The 17720-nt window shown below is 38.7% G+C and overlaps 2 protein-coding genes across 2 annotated transcripts in view; both read left to right on the top strand.

The window, feature by feature from the left end:
- asic1b (acid sensing ion channel subunit 1b) overlaps window positions 1-17720 on the top strand; it is a 197474-nt gene that overhangs the window by 120376 nt on the left and 59378 nt on the right. The gene's annotated exons all lie outside the window — the stretch shown is intronic.
- On the top strand, window positions 4147-7520 carry LOC148995758 (acid-sensing ion channel 1B-like). The gene is made up of 2 exons (XM_089132670.1): window positions 4147-5209; window positions 7404-7520. Exons 1-2 carry the CDS (start codon window positions 4550-4552, stop codon window positions 7518-7520), a joined length of 777 nt encoding a protein of 258 aa, XP_088988796.1. The 5' UTR covers window positions 4147-4549.

Here is a 17720-nt window from a genome sequence, read left to right as displayed (position 1 = left end):
TTAAATTTTACATTTTCATTTGAATATTTTATTGATACTTACATAAACATGTCAAATTAAATATTTTATTTACATTATTTAATATAAAAAAAATATTTATTTAATTTTAAATTTACATTTTAATATTTTCATAAATCTTTACATTTTTTATTTATTAAATGTAACATTTTTATTTGAATGTTTTAATTCAGTTTTTATTAAATTTTACATTTTCCTTTAAATATTTTCATAAATCTTTACAATCATTGTTCTTTCACAATGATTTAAGACCCTCTTTTTAAATATAACTGGCACTGCTTATAATTAGCATAATTATAATGTAAATTCCAGAATCATATTTATCAATATGCTGCAGTACTCCAAGTATCAGACTGCTTTACTGCCACAACCAACCGGCTCATCTTTCTATTTGCGGTTCTCGTAGTTTAGTGCTCGTTAATTCCAGCACTTGTGGTTTTGCCAGCTGGTTTCATGTTTTATTCTGGATCCGTTCCACACGAGACCAACCGGTCTCATTAATTCAGTTTCCATAAACATTTGCAGGTTTCCTGGTGTTAAATAATGCGATTAGTGCCCAGTAGGCCAATTCAGATGTTAGCCACTGAGTGGACGTCATTTTCTCACAGCAGTCGCTGAATCAAATCACATACATGTTTGTGTGTGTGTGTGTGTGCGTCCACATGTCCATGGTAATGGGTCTTCATGCGTTTTCCCTGGCTGCCAGTATCCATGGTAACGACAGGTCTATCATCGCTGACGGTTGAGAGGGTCTTGAGTGGAAATGAGGGACCATCTCCATGCGCTTCAGATGACATACCCGCCCTGAAGGCACAGAGTCGCCATACGGCAACATATCTACTGCCCCCTAGTGTCTGAAGTAGAGAGTACTTGCGTTTACGGTAGATCTAAATGATAGGATGACCACGAGTATGAGAAATAACAACAATGGTGCTGAACTCAGGAAATACAACTTGGTGAAATAGCAAGAAATCACATTTTTGTTTTCAGTGCGCTGTTCCTTTAAATCACTCCTTGATTCCGGACATTCCCTCAAGAGTGAGGGGCAGATTGAATGGAGCGTGGAGAAACCTGTTGAGGAGCTCTGGAGAAGACTTGGGAATTATATACGAGCATGTTGAGAATTCATTTTCAGAGGCAGCTTCAGGCAATCAGACTGATTGCATTTTCAAGTGTTGTGGGTCGACATGGGGGAACGTGTTTGGCAGGGGGTCTGGATACTTCACACGCTGAGCTCTGCTGCCATCTGTTGGCGGATGATGCACTGGACAGCTTTTGGAAGGTGACTGACTGCATTGCCTGTGTTTTATTGGACATCGGTCTAAAACAATGGCCAATTTTGAGAAAGTCATTTAACCTCCAACTATCCATTGCTGGAGCTACTTTGAATCTCTAGTTTCTCATGCTAAAAGCTGTTTATAATTTAAGGTAGCTAAACTACAGTAAAGCTACAGTTTTACAGTAACACTTTTTGGGCCGTTTACTGTAGTTGTAGATACTGTAAATTATGAGTTTGTAGAAGAATTGTTGAAGGTTTTTGTGGTTAAGTTTTCACTTATTTTGTATTCAAAATAGTTGTTCTGTATCTCAATTAGAGTGGCAACATATTTATATGTTTAAAAAACAAATTATTAGCCATTGCATTTGTGTTTTAACTTCCTGTTTATTGGCTAAAGCTACATGTGAAAGCAAGGGACATACTAGGAGATTGAAAGATAATAACTAGAGATGCACTGATACAACATACCTCTGCCAATACGATAGCCGATAATAATGATATCTACTGATCGTTTAATTTACTGCTTTTTATTTTCAAATATATCAGATATATAATAATTCACTCAAGTGAAAACAAAAATTTTTGTATGCAACTCAGTTGCACATAAGGAGAACATTGGATACGTTACGTGACATGTTGTTCACAAGCTGTTTTATCAATATATTTCCACAATTGAAAGACATGATACGGATTTCTGTCTGGCATGTTTTTCAAGCTATTGTAATAAAGTGGAAGAAAAGACAGCAATCTGTCGATCTGAATTTTGTGATAAAATGGACTGAATTTGAAAGATGAGACCTTGTTTTTTTATCAGAGGTAACAGAGCATAAAGCTCATTGTGATTCTTGGACGAGAGGCGTCCTACAAATAAAAAATGAGGACTTGTCTACCCTGGCTTGAACTCGGGTGATTCATTGGATCGAATAGAGCCTGCTTTTATGTAGCTGTTATTTAACTGTTAATGCATTATTTCGACAGCCCTTAATTCAGTGAAAACAGTGAAAATAATAGCTTTTATCGGCAGATAACGATTATTCCCTCAAATACCCCCACAGCAACACCCAAACCCATCTTATACTGTATATCATGCTAAAATGCTGCTTGTTGGAAAATATAACTTTTTTATTAGAAACAACACTATTTGGAAAATAGTCTTATGCTACATTAACATTTATTTAAAGGAGAACTCCGGCGCAAAATGAACCTTTGGTCTAATTACACATTGTTACCTAGTCAACCGTTATCTGACATTTGTTTTCATGATTGCCGAATGTAAATAGTTTTATCTCTAAAAACAGTTTAGCCTATAATGCTAGTATAACGCTACTATATAGTAATGACAAATAAAAATTGCTTGTTATTACCACTAACAAGGCTCAAAATAGCCCCACACTAACACGGTAGCATAATAAGGGTCCCTATATTCAAACCGAAGCATTGAGAACTTTGTCATTGTCCATAGAGTTTAATAAGAAGATATTTTACACACACAGTCAACTTCGCGAATACAGGAAGAAGCCATCTTTGAAAAATAGTCTCTACCAGTCGATCTAAGAACGCCGATCCAAGTGCGCTGGTGAGATGTGAATAAGGTGATAAGGTGAGCGCGAACAGTAGTCTACGTGTACATATTGAAGAGAAGAAAACGGTTCGTGTTTGTGTTTCTTCCGGAAATAACGGACCGTATGAGATTCTGCACGCTGAGCGTAGATCGACTAGTAGAGACTATTTTTCAAAGATGGCTTTTTCCTGTATTCGCGAAGTTGACTGTGTGTATAAAATATCTTCTTATTAAACTGTATGGACACTGACAAAGTTCTCAATGCTTCGGTTTGAATGTAGAGACCCTTATTATGCTTTCGTGTTAGTGTGGGGCTATTTTGAGCCTTGTTAGTGGTAATAACAAGCGATTTTTATTTGTCATTACTCTATGCCCTATATAGTAGCGTTATACTAGCATTAAAAGCTAAACTGTTTTAGAGATAAAACTATTTACATTCGGCAATCATGAAAACAAATGTCAGATAACGGTTGACTAGGTAATAATGTGTAATTAGACCAAAGGTTCATTTTGCGCCGGAGTTCTCCCTTAAGTTTGCTTTTCCCGACAAGAGTCGTTCTTGCTCCATTGCATCTAAACCACAAAGTTAATTTCACCCTTAAGGATTTCAGTTAAAGTCTGTTGATTTCTGTCATTTCCTTCAGTCAAAGAAAAAGAAAGAAAAACTCAAGAGTCGTCTGTAGAGATCGATCAATAGCGCAGCTGTGCAACGAGACACTATTTTTTACAGTGCTTAAAAAACAACGCCTCCGCTTTACGTCCAACTAGTGTGCTTTGAAAATAAATCGAATGAATGCTTCCCTCTCTGATTCTGCCAGAGTCAATCTCGACCAATCCAGGATAGAAAACATCCAGCTAATCACGAGGGCCCTTATTTGTGGAATTTCTATGTAAATTTCTTAATTTGAACGAATAAATCCATTCTTATGCAAATTGTCCCATTGAAATGAACACAAAATGTATGCAAGCATTTGAAATGACTTCCGCTCGTGTTTCGTGAACTGGTGATGGAATTGATTAGTAAGTGCTGATTTCCTTTTTAGGGCGTGAGCTGCTGTCAACAGGAAGTTTATTAAAGCGATTGCATGCTAGCTAATAAATAAGCACACGTGCATCACGAGAATGCGCAGGTTTGAGTTAGTGTGCTTTAGGCTTTCATGCATGGTGTCGTACAGTATCTGTTCGCCGCCGCCACACACACACACACACACACCATGATGCATGCATGTTGATCTTGGCTTTCCTCAACTCTAAAGTGTTTATTTATGAGCTGATAAAGCTGGGGCGGTGACACATTCAGTATATCAAAGCATGACGGCTGCTGTGCTTTTTATCACATAGGAAAAAATCCCATAACTCTGTGCATCTGGATTCATGAGTGCGATACAAACGACCCCGGATTATGAACGCGAGGGCATAAATGCGCAGTGAAATGCGATCTGGTGCTGACATCAGATGCAGGTCGCACTGGGAGTATTCCCTGTCCGAGGGAGGGAGTTTGGAAGTGCACAACATCCCAACATCGCCATTCCTCTTCAGATGTCCCGATGCGGATGGAGAGACAGGGGATGTCAAGAGAAGACATCTGGATTGGCTTTTCAAGTTTTGATTTATCTAGAATGTCCTCCAAAGGGACTTTTTAAGTGTAACCAAACTTCATTTCACCATTGACCAGTTTTTGGTTTAACACCATGGTCCGAATCACATGCACCATCTCCTTCAGCACAGACAACGAGCCGGACGGCCGCTCCCACGAAGACGGCTTCGACGACCACTACAAGCGAGTGGGGTGGTCGAGAGATGGCGAGCATGCCAAGTACCAAGAGGAAGGCGACGATTCGGAAGCGTACGATGGGCCGGAGGACGAAGAGGCACCCGACCTCAGCCTCACCACTTTTTTTGGCGGCTGCTCCCTCCACGGCGGCAACCACGTCTTCGTGGAGGAGAAGCTAAGCGTCCGCCGGGTCATGTGGACGGTGGTCTTCCTGCTGGCGGTCTCCATGTTCCTCAAGCAGGTGGTGGACCGCGTCATCTATTACCTGCAGTACGACTACATCACCCAGCTGGATGAGCGCAACGCCAAGAACATGATATTCCCCGCCATCACGCTCTGCAACATCAACACGTTCCGGCGCTCGCAGATGAGCTACAGTGACCTGCTCTTCATGGGGCCACTGCTGGGATACGAGGACAACATGGCGCCGGGAATCCCTCTGGCCCCGGAGCCCGACAGGCAGGGGTCTCGATTCAGCCTCGCGGAGTTCTTCAACCGGACCCGCCACCGCATGGACGATATGCTCCTGGAGTGCAACTTCGCTGGGAAGGAGTGCGGTCCAGAACACTGGAGAGAGGTAGGACAGTATTAAGTAGGAGTCGGGTTTTGGGCCCCCTCAGGCCCTCGATCCATTCTCGGCGTGTTATTGTTAGGGCGGCTGACTTTATTTGTGAGAAGATAAATGGACTCTGCGCACTTGAGGCGTCAGAGAAGATGAATAGGGGTTCTCACTGTATCTAACAAGAATCAGAAGCCATTTCTTCTGTGTGTTCAGCGTTGCAAATAAAAACAGCATCTAAAACCCCCATTATTACCCTTTGACTGCTCATGATTGATAATTATACACTTTTGTGTAACACATCGGTCTGTTTCAAGGCCACTCTAGGGATTTTTTTTTTTGAAGTTTCGGCAGTGTGAAATTTGGTCTCTGGTGAGACAGGTTTGCATGGATTTGTCGGATATGACAACAAGGTTATTTTGCATTGTTCTTCAGGCTCATGGATAGAGTTTTTTTTTTGAAGGATGAAATCAGGTTTTTGCAAATCAGTTAGTTTCTTCACAATTAACCATTTTTAGCTGAAAACTTGAATGAAATGCCCATGCTTTTGAATAGTTTTTGCTGTTTTTTTGTTTTGTTTTGTTTTTAACTTTTGCAATACATAGTGTATACATACTGAAATTGTGGTAGAAAACATATTTATTATTACAAAATAAATATTTATTTACAATTTGGCTAATTATTTTAATAACTTTCAAAGTCCAATCCAAGATGATTTGCATTGTATAAGTGTTTAAAAATGGATTCATCACGATTAATTGCATGTAACATAAAAGTCTGTTTATAAAATAAATGTACATTATGTACTATATGTAGATATATATATATATATATATATATATTAAATAAACACAAACTCTAAGTACTTTAGATGCCATTAATCACAATTTAATTACACGATAACAACACGATCTAAATATTAGTGCAGTCAAATGATTAAAATATTTAATCGTGATTAATCGCATTGATGTCACAGTTTACTCGTGATTAATCACACATTTTTATCTATTCTAAATATCTCTTGATTTCTTTTTGTCACTTTGGTCTTGTCAATGGGACCATTTGGCAACTTTTTAAAAGTAAACTTTCAATTCAGAATCTTATTGGCATTCATTTCGGCATCTCGCGCTCGTCATCCACTCAAAACGTGACTTTAACCTCCTATTTGGCCTGCTCGCGCAATTCCAACAAGTGTGTGCGGCGTGCCTGTTGTTTCCAGTCTAGCTAGATCCGCTTGTGCTTTGGTCGACGAAGCAACAAAATGTCCTCGCACGACACAAGCCATTGAAATGAATGGGTTTCATAGTGCAGTGACGCGCGTCCTGTTGCAAAAATGTGTGAAAAAAACGGCGAAGTTTGCTAGGCCAAAAAGACTGTTAATCGCGCGTTAAAAAATGAATGGCGTTAAAATGGGTTTGTGTTAACGCTGTTAATCACACGTTTAACTGACAGCCCTAATATATATATATATATATATATATATTTGTTTTTACTTTTTATTATTTTGTTATAAAGACTATTGTTATAAAAATTATTTTTTATACATGAAAAAAAGTTATCAAAACTGAAACTAAAATCATCATATTTGGAGGTGTTTGTCATCAAAGCATTTCAAATCATATCGCTGTATCGTTTTTCCCTCAAGAGAGGGTCTGAGTTTGCAGCTAATCCCTTTATGTTGATGAAAAGAGGGCTGTCCGTCTGTGAAATAGGCATTTTGTTTGTCATTATTGCTGATCTCAAGGTTTCTAGCCGGCGCTCATAACATTCGAGATCCCCCGCGAGTCGAGCTCTTATTGAACTGAGTGAATTATGTGGTGCTACGCCGTAAAGGCCAAGAATATATCTGGTAGTGCTTATTGAAGAAGCGGTTTAGAGCTCTTAAGTATATTTAGTCTCCTGCCTGGTAAGTGCACATGGGGTTTTAAACGCCGCCGGCCGCGCTCTGATAATGAATGTTTATTATCCGATGCCTCCGGTGGGATGTATTATCACCCTACTTAAAGGGTGCAGAAGGGTAATCTGCCATATGCACACAAACAAAGCATGGTATCTGGATTATATCATTCACATGTAATTGTTCAACTAGCATATCAGCTCATATTAGCCAGTCAATGCTAGTGTTCTTTGCTAATCACAACCTTGTTTGCTAATCATTCTTGCGACACTAAGAGTGTGAGTTCACTGTTTGTGAGTCTCCATCGATTGACAGATATTTAGAGGAGCGCTTGGCCGGGTCGATATGAGGTGGGGCTGTGTCAAGCAGACGGGCAGCTCATCTTTCCGTCTCGGGGCAGAATTCGAGTCCCGCTTCCTCCAGCTCCATTAGACAAGGATCTTTTTTCACCTCCAGAGCACAAGCTTTAGTTTCACCATGCCCAGTCGTGCAGTCAAGTAGGAAACTACTCAAGTCATTAAGTGCAGCAGATTACGTTAGTAAAAAACATCCATTATCTGTTGTCAATAGTGTAGTGATGGGTACAGCTCAACAACCAGCCTTGCAGATTTCTGACGGGTCCTTCCAAGTCATTTCTTTCAGAGGCTAGACGAAGCTCCTCTTTAGCATTCGGAGAACGCATGAACGCAACAGTGCACGTCATTACGTCCAATGGACTGGACTTGGATCGGATTTGGACTGACAGTGTGAACATAGTGTAACCCCTCCACCCGAGTCCTACTCGCCCCGCTCCGAGCGGGCCTCGAACCCGGGTCTCCGGCGTGAGAGTCGGGCACTCTAACAAGGAGGCTAAAGACTGCAGCCTCTAGCGTCTGTCGCTAGAGCGCCTATTGAGATCGGAGAGTGAGGTTTACTCGCACAGCAACTACTAGCTGGCCTCCGTTACACTCACCCCCCTAAACCTCACTCTCATCCGGGTCACGGCACCAATGTAACCCCTACACCTGGGTCCTACTCACCCCGCTCTGAGCGGGCCTCGAACCCGGGTCTCCGGCGTGACACAGCAACTACTAGCTGGCCTCCGTTACATAGCCTTAGGGATCACCTGATTTGACAATAAAATCCCACAGACTTTAATTAAAGAAGGGACTAAAGCCATATCTAAACTCTAGGACTGGCCCTTTTTTGCCTAGCAACCACCCACAACACCCTAGCAACCAAATAGCATAGTTTTGCAAGGGCAAACTGTAGTTTTCTTTAGAAAATGTTCATATGTAGTTCCTCTCATATGGATTTCTTTTGGCAGATGGTGTACTAGCCTTTTCTTGCTGTTGGAATCGGTTATCTAAACTGCTGAATTTGGCTAGAAAAAAAAGACTGTCAAATGAAACAGTTAATTATAGATGTGGAATCAATAAGTGGGTTGTCGTTTTAAGACTCTTTGAGATAAAGGCGTGGTTTTGACTTTATCTGAAGCTGTATTGGCTGTCTTAAGCGTTTAGAAGTGTGTGTGCTAGTGTTTAATTTGACCTTGAGTGTATAATCTTAACTTGATCTTGATGGTTTTATCTGAGGATCGGCACTGATGACAGCAGCTCATCCAATATTAACCAGGCCAGAATACACATTTCACAGCAGTTTCTCTCCAGCTCTGGCTCTGGTCCCTTGTTTACGCAGCGCTCTGGGAAATGCTTATTCATCGCACAGCTATTCAACAATGATGACGGATATCGCACTGAAAGCTTATAGTGTTTGACCAGAGGTTTTGTTGGCATGTGTGGACTCTTCCTTTTGGAAGTGTGGAGGTGTGGGAAATTCTTCCTTTAAAGACTTCATGAATAAAATAGGACTGTTTATCGATTTGCTTTTTTTTTTAAAACAGATTAATTGCATGAGTTCCTAGAGTGTTGCTATGTAGTTGCTAGTGTGTTCTAGATGGTTGTGTGGGTATTTATATGGTTGCTAGTGTGTTCTGAGTGGTTCCTAAAGTATTGCTATATGATTGCTAGGGTGTTCTGTGTGGTTGCAAGAATTTTTATATGTGGTTGCTAGGGTGTTTCTAGGGTGTTGGTATCTAGTTGCTAGGGTATTTCCCTAAGTGTTGCTTTGTGGCTGGTTGCTAGTGTGTTCTGGGTAGTTGCTAGGGTGTTTTCCCAAGTTTTGTTTCGCAGTTGTTAGTGTGTTCTGGGAGGTGCTAGGGTGTTGCTATGCAGTTATTAGGGTGTTTCCCCAAGTTTTGCTTTGCGGTTGCTAGGGTGTTGCCATGAAGTTGCTTGTGTTCTTCCCTTGCTTTGGGATTGCTAGGGTGTACTGGGTGGTGGCCAGAGTGTTGCTGTATGTTTTTTAGGGGGGTTAACAAGTGTTGCTTTCCGGTTGCAAGTATGTTCCAGGTAGTTGCTAAGGTGTTGCTATGCAGTTGCTAGAGGGTTTTGGGTGGTTACCAGAATGTTGCTAGTGCTGTATGTGGTTGTTAGGGTGTTTCCCCAAGTGTTGTTTTGCGGTTGCTAGTGTGTTCTAGGTAGTTGCTAGGGTTTTGCTATGCAGTTGCTAGGGTGTTTTCTTAAGTGTTGCTGTGCGGCTGCTTGGGTCACGGTGTTCTGTGCGGTTGCATGAGTGTTGCTGTGCAGTTGCTAGAGAGATCTGGGTAGTTGCCAGGTTGCTGCTGTGGCAACCACCCACTGTTATGAGTCTTAGGTGGTTTCTAGGTGCAGGAACAGTTGCATGCCAAAGTTTTATATTTAGGATAAGTAGTTTGTTCAAGTCACTCTGTACTTAATAGTGATAGTGATGCTTCTGTAAACAACACTGAGGGAACTACAAATTAATTTCTGTAAATACGGAAGTCTCTCGGCTTGGAGTTTGTTCCCAGGGAAGTTTCCTTGATGTCACTGTTGCTGTCTGAACAATAGAGGGCACCACAACACAGAGAATAACACTTACTCAACAGACTCAGACTCCATCAAAAAATAATATGCATTTACAAAAGGAAGTTGTCAAGTTGATTTGTTTTATGAATATGAGCTTGTGAAGTCCAATAAAAATTATTGAATTTTTTGAAGCAACAGACATGGCTCAAGGCAGCTACAAAATCGACTTTGGTTCAGGATGAACTTTGAATTTTTTGAAGTTGACAGCATATTAAAGTCACAATTACTTCCTTAATATAATATTGTTTCTTGTCTTAATATACTTAATTCCCTAAGTGTACATTATTCTAAAGAAAAAAAAGCGGTTGTTGTAAAAATTAGCTGTAAATTCATATCAAATCAAATAACTTTGGCTCTGAAACGACGAATATTTTATATTACTTTTTCATAATGACTAGTTCATGTTCAAGTTTTATATAAATATTGATATTTTTATGTTTAATTTGTATATCACCGTTTTATGTTGACCTTGTCGTGACAAAACATTTTGTCTGCTGAATGATTTATGGAAGATGGATCTCCTTCCTCTGTATTTTCAAAAGATATTAGAAAGTTCAAGAGCAACAAAGTGTGCTTCAGATGAGTCGAGCTAACGTACCGTCAGTCTGCACAAAGTACCTTTCTGCGAGTTTCATGCCCACACTTATCTTGTTCAGAATAGTGTTGTAATGAATGTAACTCGGCTTTGTTTACCGTGGTAAAGCCAGAGGTGTGCGGATGTTCTTCATCACCAATGGCAACACTTTGAAAGCAAGTTATTGTGTTCTCTAGAACAAGATCCGCTCTAACACATCTTAGAAAACTGACAACTCTGATTCACTGTGTGTTTTCATACCCGTCATAAGGGAAGCCAGAGACGCCAGACGACTTATTTCCGTGATGAATGTGCAGCATTATCTCAAAGACAATCAACAATTAACCTACACACAGACTGCTGCGACGTCCTTCAGAGGTTTATAGATGCGTGAAAAAGTTCTCCAGTGAATCAGATCCTTCCAGCTGTTCTCTACAGATCGTATTCACATTCATATCTCAATTAAATGTCCCATTGAGTCATATTATTAATTTGAAGGTGAAGTCTGTAGGTCCTGCAACACAAGTGGTACCTGGTGGAATTACAAAAACAAAGCATAATTTGCAAACGCCCCTTTGGCATGTCGCGCCTCCCCCAACATCACAAACACAGCTGTTACTGGAGCTTGTGAAAGCATATACAAACAGGTAAAAGTAGACTAGTTTCAATATAGGTGTCAACATATTTCTAATGACTAAACAATTGACTAGACTAAACTCTACAGTAAACCTCTAGCTTGTAATAAACCCATCAAAACTGTTTGAGGCTCAGTAAATATTATAAACTGGTACATTTATGTTTCTGAACAGGTGCTTGATGGTGCTGTGTGGTATTTAAGCGTCCATTGTAGCGCAATGCCTCATTCGCTTTGCCGCCTTCATGATCTGTTTAATCTTTGAAGGTCTAAAGGCAGTGAATTTTGGCTTAGACTCCTTTGCCCGAAGCTGTATGTCTTTTTTCCATGTAATGTGTCAGCAGCTAAACACCCTTTGGCTCCGCCCACTACAGTAGCCACGCCCCAAACTCTCACATCAAGCTGGAAAGAGATTGGTCCTCTCTCAATGGTTATATGTTGCCCAAAAGGCACTTTTGAGGGACATAAAACCGTGAATGGCATACTAATAGTGGTCAATGAACCATAAACTTGGATAGGAAAGTGTATTTAAACATAAAAATGTTTAAATACACCTGTACCTCACTTTTAAGACAAGGCACTACAGGTTAATAGGGTAAAACATTTACTAATCGAAATCACCATACTTTCCCCAGTTGACCAATCACAGTCCATTACGGCAACTGTTTTGTATTACAAGTTTTCTGAAATGTTATGTTTAAGTATGTACTTAAATTTTGCTGACATAATACAGTTAAAGTTTGTTTTTGTTTTGTTTGGTTTTTTTTACAGAGGGGTTTTTGGATATCTCTATATCACTCCATTAGAAAATACTGTCAACATTGTTTTGTTCTAGGAAAAAAAATGTAAGAAATAAGGTGAATGATATATGAGCCACTGCAAAAACCTTCAGAATGCAGATAGGAATAAACCTTTAAAGTTTGGTGTATCTAAAGCGGCTAAACTTCAAGTACTTGAAATCTACCGATCCAAATAAACTGTAATAAAATAAATATATAAATGTGTATTTTAGATGTTCTCTTTCCCAAAAAATCAAAAAAATTGACCAGTGCATGAAAAAACAATGGGTTTGCAATGCATGTAGTGTCTTGCCTTAATTGGAACTTGAGTGCTGTACGAGATGTTGAAAGATGAGCCAAATTATTGGAACGCAGAAATGGGCTCTAAAAATGAAAAATGAAATGGTGTAAAGAGGGTGCAAATCCCATAAATGGATCCAATTAGAAGGAGCGTGATGTATGGGCCGGACCTGACCCCGAAAAGTGCCAATAAGAACTTATCATGGCTAATTAGCTCGTTACTTAATCACTAATGGCTTCTTAATGTTTTAATTCCTCATGTTGAGTAAAGAAGGCCATCTGAAAATGGTAGGATTTGTGGCGTTTGGGTTGAGGATGTGAAAGCTTCATGTTTTTAAACTCACCTTTGAAGCGATCCACACTTGGCCGCGTTACACAGTTCAGCTGCTCCTAACTGAGTCAGATTAAGTCAGATCTGAAGCTCAAATCAATTGTGGAGAGCCAGAGAGCCTTGAATCATGTAGTATCTGAGAGATTTCAGGCGTCTGATTACACCTTAAAGGTCACAGAAGCATGTCTTCGTGTATATATGTGTTTTCGTAGCTCATTCATGCTTGTTTCTGAGACATTACACACAAAAATGGCAAGCGCTTGTAAAAATGTATGGGTTTTATATAAGTTTAGAGAGTTTTTCTGAGGCATTAAGAAGTAGATTCTGTTTGTCTGTGAAATAACTGGTATTTAGCCTAACACTTTTCCATGGACAGACATTTAACACATTTTGATTCCAATTTAGCCTGTGACGGATTTCAGGAATGCATCATTCTTAGGATAATAATTGTATTTATTTATTTGTTTGTTTGTATATTGATGACTCTGTGAAGTGCTTTGAGAAGCTTGCTTTAAAAGCACTACATGCAGTTTATATTTAAGTATTTTATCATTTTACTTCATTACATTTATGTTATGAGTTAAAGCCGGACTCATTAACCACAGGGTGATCCGTGTGTAACGCTATATTAAAGGCTTGTATTTTATAAGCTCGCTGCTCAGAAGTGTAGCAGACATTCTGGAGGGAATGAGAAAGTTCTCAATAAAATGCTGGAGTGAAATTCAATTTAAAGGGCCCTTGGATGGAAGTGAACAGGATAAGTGAAAGAAGAGATTCAGATATGAGGTCAAGCAGGTGTTGAAGTCTCTCTGACACATACACACACAAATATGTGTTTCCTGGAGTGTGAAGTCGACACGTCCAGCCTCATTATTCTTGCTCTGTGTGTCTGACAACCACTGTTATCCGCTTTTCCTTCACACACACACACACACACACACAAAGCTGTACCTGGAGCTGTATTAATAGACCCTGGACAGACTCTCTGTGATGCAGACAGCTTGAAAGAGAAGTACAGCATCCTAGATGAGTTCAGATGCTTATGTTGATGGGTGAATCTATATGTATATATTTTATAGTCTATATTGTATATATAATAATAAACTGTAAATATTATAAAACAGATGCATTAGTGATGAGAAATCGGAGTGGAAATGTACTTAATTGTCATGAAAATAACTGTGATTGTGATGCAAAATATCTTAGTATTTGTGTTTGCTCTAGTGGTGTAATACAGAGGACCTGTCTCCCTCCCATTCATAGCGAAACACTTGAGTGAGTTGTCTTCAACCAGGTATCAAAAGCACATCAAATAGTCAGGGGGGTACCTCAAGGCTCAGTTCTTGGACCGCTCCTGTTCTGCATACACTCTCAGAAAAAAAGTACAAAAGCTGTCACTGGAGCTGTACCTTTTTAAAAGTACCTAAAGGGTCCACATTGGTACCTTAATGGTACATATTAGCACCTAAAATGTACATAATAGCACCTAAAATGTACATATAGTAATAGCACCTAAATGTCCATATTAGCACCTAAAATGTACATAATAGCACCTAAAATCCAATCCAATCCAATCCAAGTTTATTTCTATAGCACATTTTATAAACAGGAAGTTTCCAAAGTGCTGCACAGATGATTCATACATCCAGATCAATTAGCATATAATAAAAACAAATAACAAAATAAAAACATCTCAGTCTAAGAATACAGTAAAATAATAACAGACATCAAAAAGACCACACAACTCACGCAGGATTAAAAGCCAAGGAATAAAAATGTGTCTTTAGACGAGACTTAAAACTCTCAACCGTCGAGGCATTTCGAACATGGAGGGGCAAAGAGTTCCAAAGTTTTGGTCCCACCACAGAGAAAGCCCTGTCCCCTCGAGTTTTGAGTCTTGTCTTAGGAACAGCGAGCTGGAACTGGCTCTCCGACCTCAGTGACCTAGCTGGTGCATAAATTTGAATGAGGTCCGCAATATATGTTGGGGCCAGTCCATTTACAGCTTTAAAAACAAACAATAAGATCTTAAAATCAATCCTAAAACGAACAGGAAGCCAGTGCAATGAGGCGAGAATTGGCGTTATGTGTGTGCGTTTTTTGGTTCCTGTTAAAAGTCGTGCTGCAGAATTTTGGACTAACTGTAATCGTGAAAGTGCGTTTTGATTTATACCAGTATAGAGTGCATTACAGTAGTCTAATCGAGATGAAATAAAAGCATGTATAGCTTGTTCAAAAGTAAAAAAAAGCTTGTAAAATGTATATATTAGCACCTAAAATGTCCATATTAGCACCTAAAGGTCCATATTAGCACCTAAAATGTCCATATTAGCACCTAAAGGTCCATATTAGCACCTAAAATGTCCATAATAGCACCTAAAATGTCCATATTAGCACATAAAATGTACATATGAGCACCTGAATGTCCATATTAGCACATACAATGTACATACTGTATTAGCACCTAAATGTCTATATTAGCACCTAAAATGTACATATTGGCACATAAAATGTCCATATTAGCACATAAAATGTCCATATTAGCACCTAAAGGTCCATATTAGCACCTAAAATGTCCATAATAGCACGGAAAATGTCCATATTAGCACATAAAATGTACATATTAGCACCTAAATGTCCATATTCGCACATCAAATTTACATATTAGCACCTAAATGTCTATATTAGCACCTAAAATGTACATATTGGCACATAAAATGTCCATATTAGCACATAAAATGTCCATATTAGCACCTAAAGGTCCATATTAGCACCTAAAATGTCCATAATAGCACCGAAAATGTCCATATTAGCACATAAAATGTACATATTAGCACCTAAATGTCCATATTCGCACATCAAATTTACATATTAGCACCTAAATGTCTATATTAGCACCTAAAATGTACATATTAGCACCTTAATGTACATATTAGCCCCTAAAATGTACATATTAGCACATACAATGTACATATTAGCACCTAAATGTACATATTAGCCCCTAAAATGGACAAAAGTTTTCCCTTTTGAAAAGGTACAGCCCCAGTGACGGCTTTTGTACCTTTTTTCTGAGAGTGTATACACTAAATTGTTTGGGCCTATTATACAGGCACAGAGTTTCTTCTACCATATGCTGATGACACACAATGTTAGTTTTTATTTCTAGCAGATGAAAGGTAAAGTTTATTTCCAACGTGCAAAGTTTATTTCCATTTTGCTTCAGTACACCTGCATGTGTATTTTCAAGTGATCATGTGTTTAATTAGGGTTGTAACTTAGGTGGGTTTGGGATAGAAGGATTGAATACATTGTATTTGCATTATATATTAGGAATATTTTTGGCACTTTAACAAATTGCTTTTGTTGTAAGTTGCTTTAGAAAACAAAGTTTGGGGTAAAATATGACATTGACATTATTTCATTCACCATGATATTATAAATCTGTATTTGTAAAGCTTGTTAGTTATAGTCTTCTTTTAAAGGGATCTTTCATTTTGGAAAATAATGAGTTTGATGCTTTAATGGTATTTGACATGATGGCATATCCGTCCATTGTGGATACTATAGGGTAATATCTACAGAACCTTCTCATTTAGTCATTCATTTTGATGAAATATGGATTTCATTTTAAGATCAAAGTCTACCTTGAGATTCATTTTTGCTCCACAGAAATTAAACCTGAACAACCTTTGACGTCCTTTGAAACAAGAGCGATTTATTTTCAAAGACATTTTTTTGAGATCAAACAAACTTAAATAATTACTCCTGATGAGGCAGGAGAGGAGACGACGGAAATCAGTGATGTTCAGACGGTCACCTGAGGTGAAAAATAAAATTGAGTTTAAATGGCTCTGACTCTGAATATTGCATCTAAGGGCGAGACTTTGATGTGGCGCTGTTCTGAAAAACTGACGTGATAGACAGCCGGGAAATCTGACCCGTAGCGAGGTTGTGTTGAAAGCAGCTGTTTATCTTTCTGGGAAAATGACAGTGTTATTTACAGTAGAGATTGTTTGGAGATGTTTTCATGCATGACATGAGCATTTGTGAGATGCTGTTGCTCGTTTTTAAAGGTTAGTGGACAAGGTTCATATCCGCAGTGAGCCGAACCAGCTGGCCCATCCAGAAGGGTTCAGTTCAACCCGTCTGAGAGTCATTCATCAGAACCGCCTCACTAACACACACTCACTCGCCTGATGGCGCTTTTCCCTTGGCTGCATCCGAAATCGCATATTTAGTATGTCAAGTCACCTTCATTTATATAGCGCTTTTAACAATATATTGTTTTAAAGCAGCTTTACAGTGATAGTTGGAAATCAAAGCAACAGAGTTTGCTTCGTCTTTACAGCAGCTCTAGAATAAAGTTATGTTTCTTCGCGTATCCACGCAAACTGGAATTATTTTGATATGTGACAAGAGTAGTATGTGACAAGTAAACAAGTAAAGAGTGACAAGTAAACGTAATTAAACAAAAAGAAAGCTCAATTAAAACATTTTGAAATTTTTTGTTCATCTGATGTTTTGATTCCGTCTGTCTGAAATCAAGCCATATGGTCATTTTTCTCGAATAAGAAATTTTTCACTTTTTTTTTTTTACCCTTGACCTTGAAAAGTTTCGAACATACATTCTCTTGAATCTATTTGAATTTATATCTCCTGATTCTTGTACATATTTTTTTTTCTTCAGTTGTTTTGAATGTTGTTTTAATTCTGTTAACGTCTTGAATATATTTTTTCCTGACTTTTTGACGTTTTTGTCAAGCGGCAACATTCTAATCTGAAAGATGAAGCCTACCCGGAAGTGCGAAAAATTGCAATACATCTCAAATCCGCTAGAGGCCGGTCCTAAAAGGGAGAAAACATCCTTAGATGTCATGTTAAAATCTCCGTTTTCACAGCATAAATTCATAGGTTTACAATTTGGTACAATTATTGTAATCTTCAATATGTTCCGAGTAGGGATGGGCAACGATTAATCGCGATTAATCGCATCCAAAATAAAAGTTTATGTTTACATAATATATGTGTGTGTAGTGTGTATAATTAATTTGTATATATAAATACACACACATGCATGTATATATTTA

The sequence above is a fragment of the Pimephales promelas genome, chromosome 2 (genome assembly GCF_988280905.1).
Source record: "Pimephales promelas chromosome 2, fPimPro1.hap1.1, whole genome shotgun sequence".
Lineage (NCBI taxonomy): Eukaryota > Metazoa > Chordata > Actinopteri > Cypriniformes > Leuciscidae > Pimephales > Pimephales promelas.
This window is presented reverse-complemented; position numbering and strand designations above follow the sequence as displayed.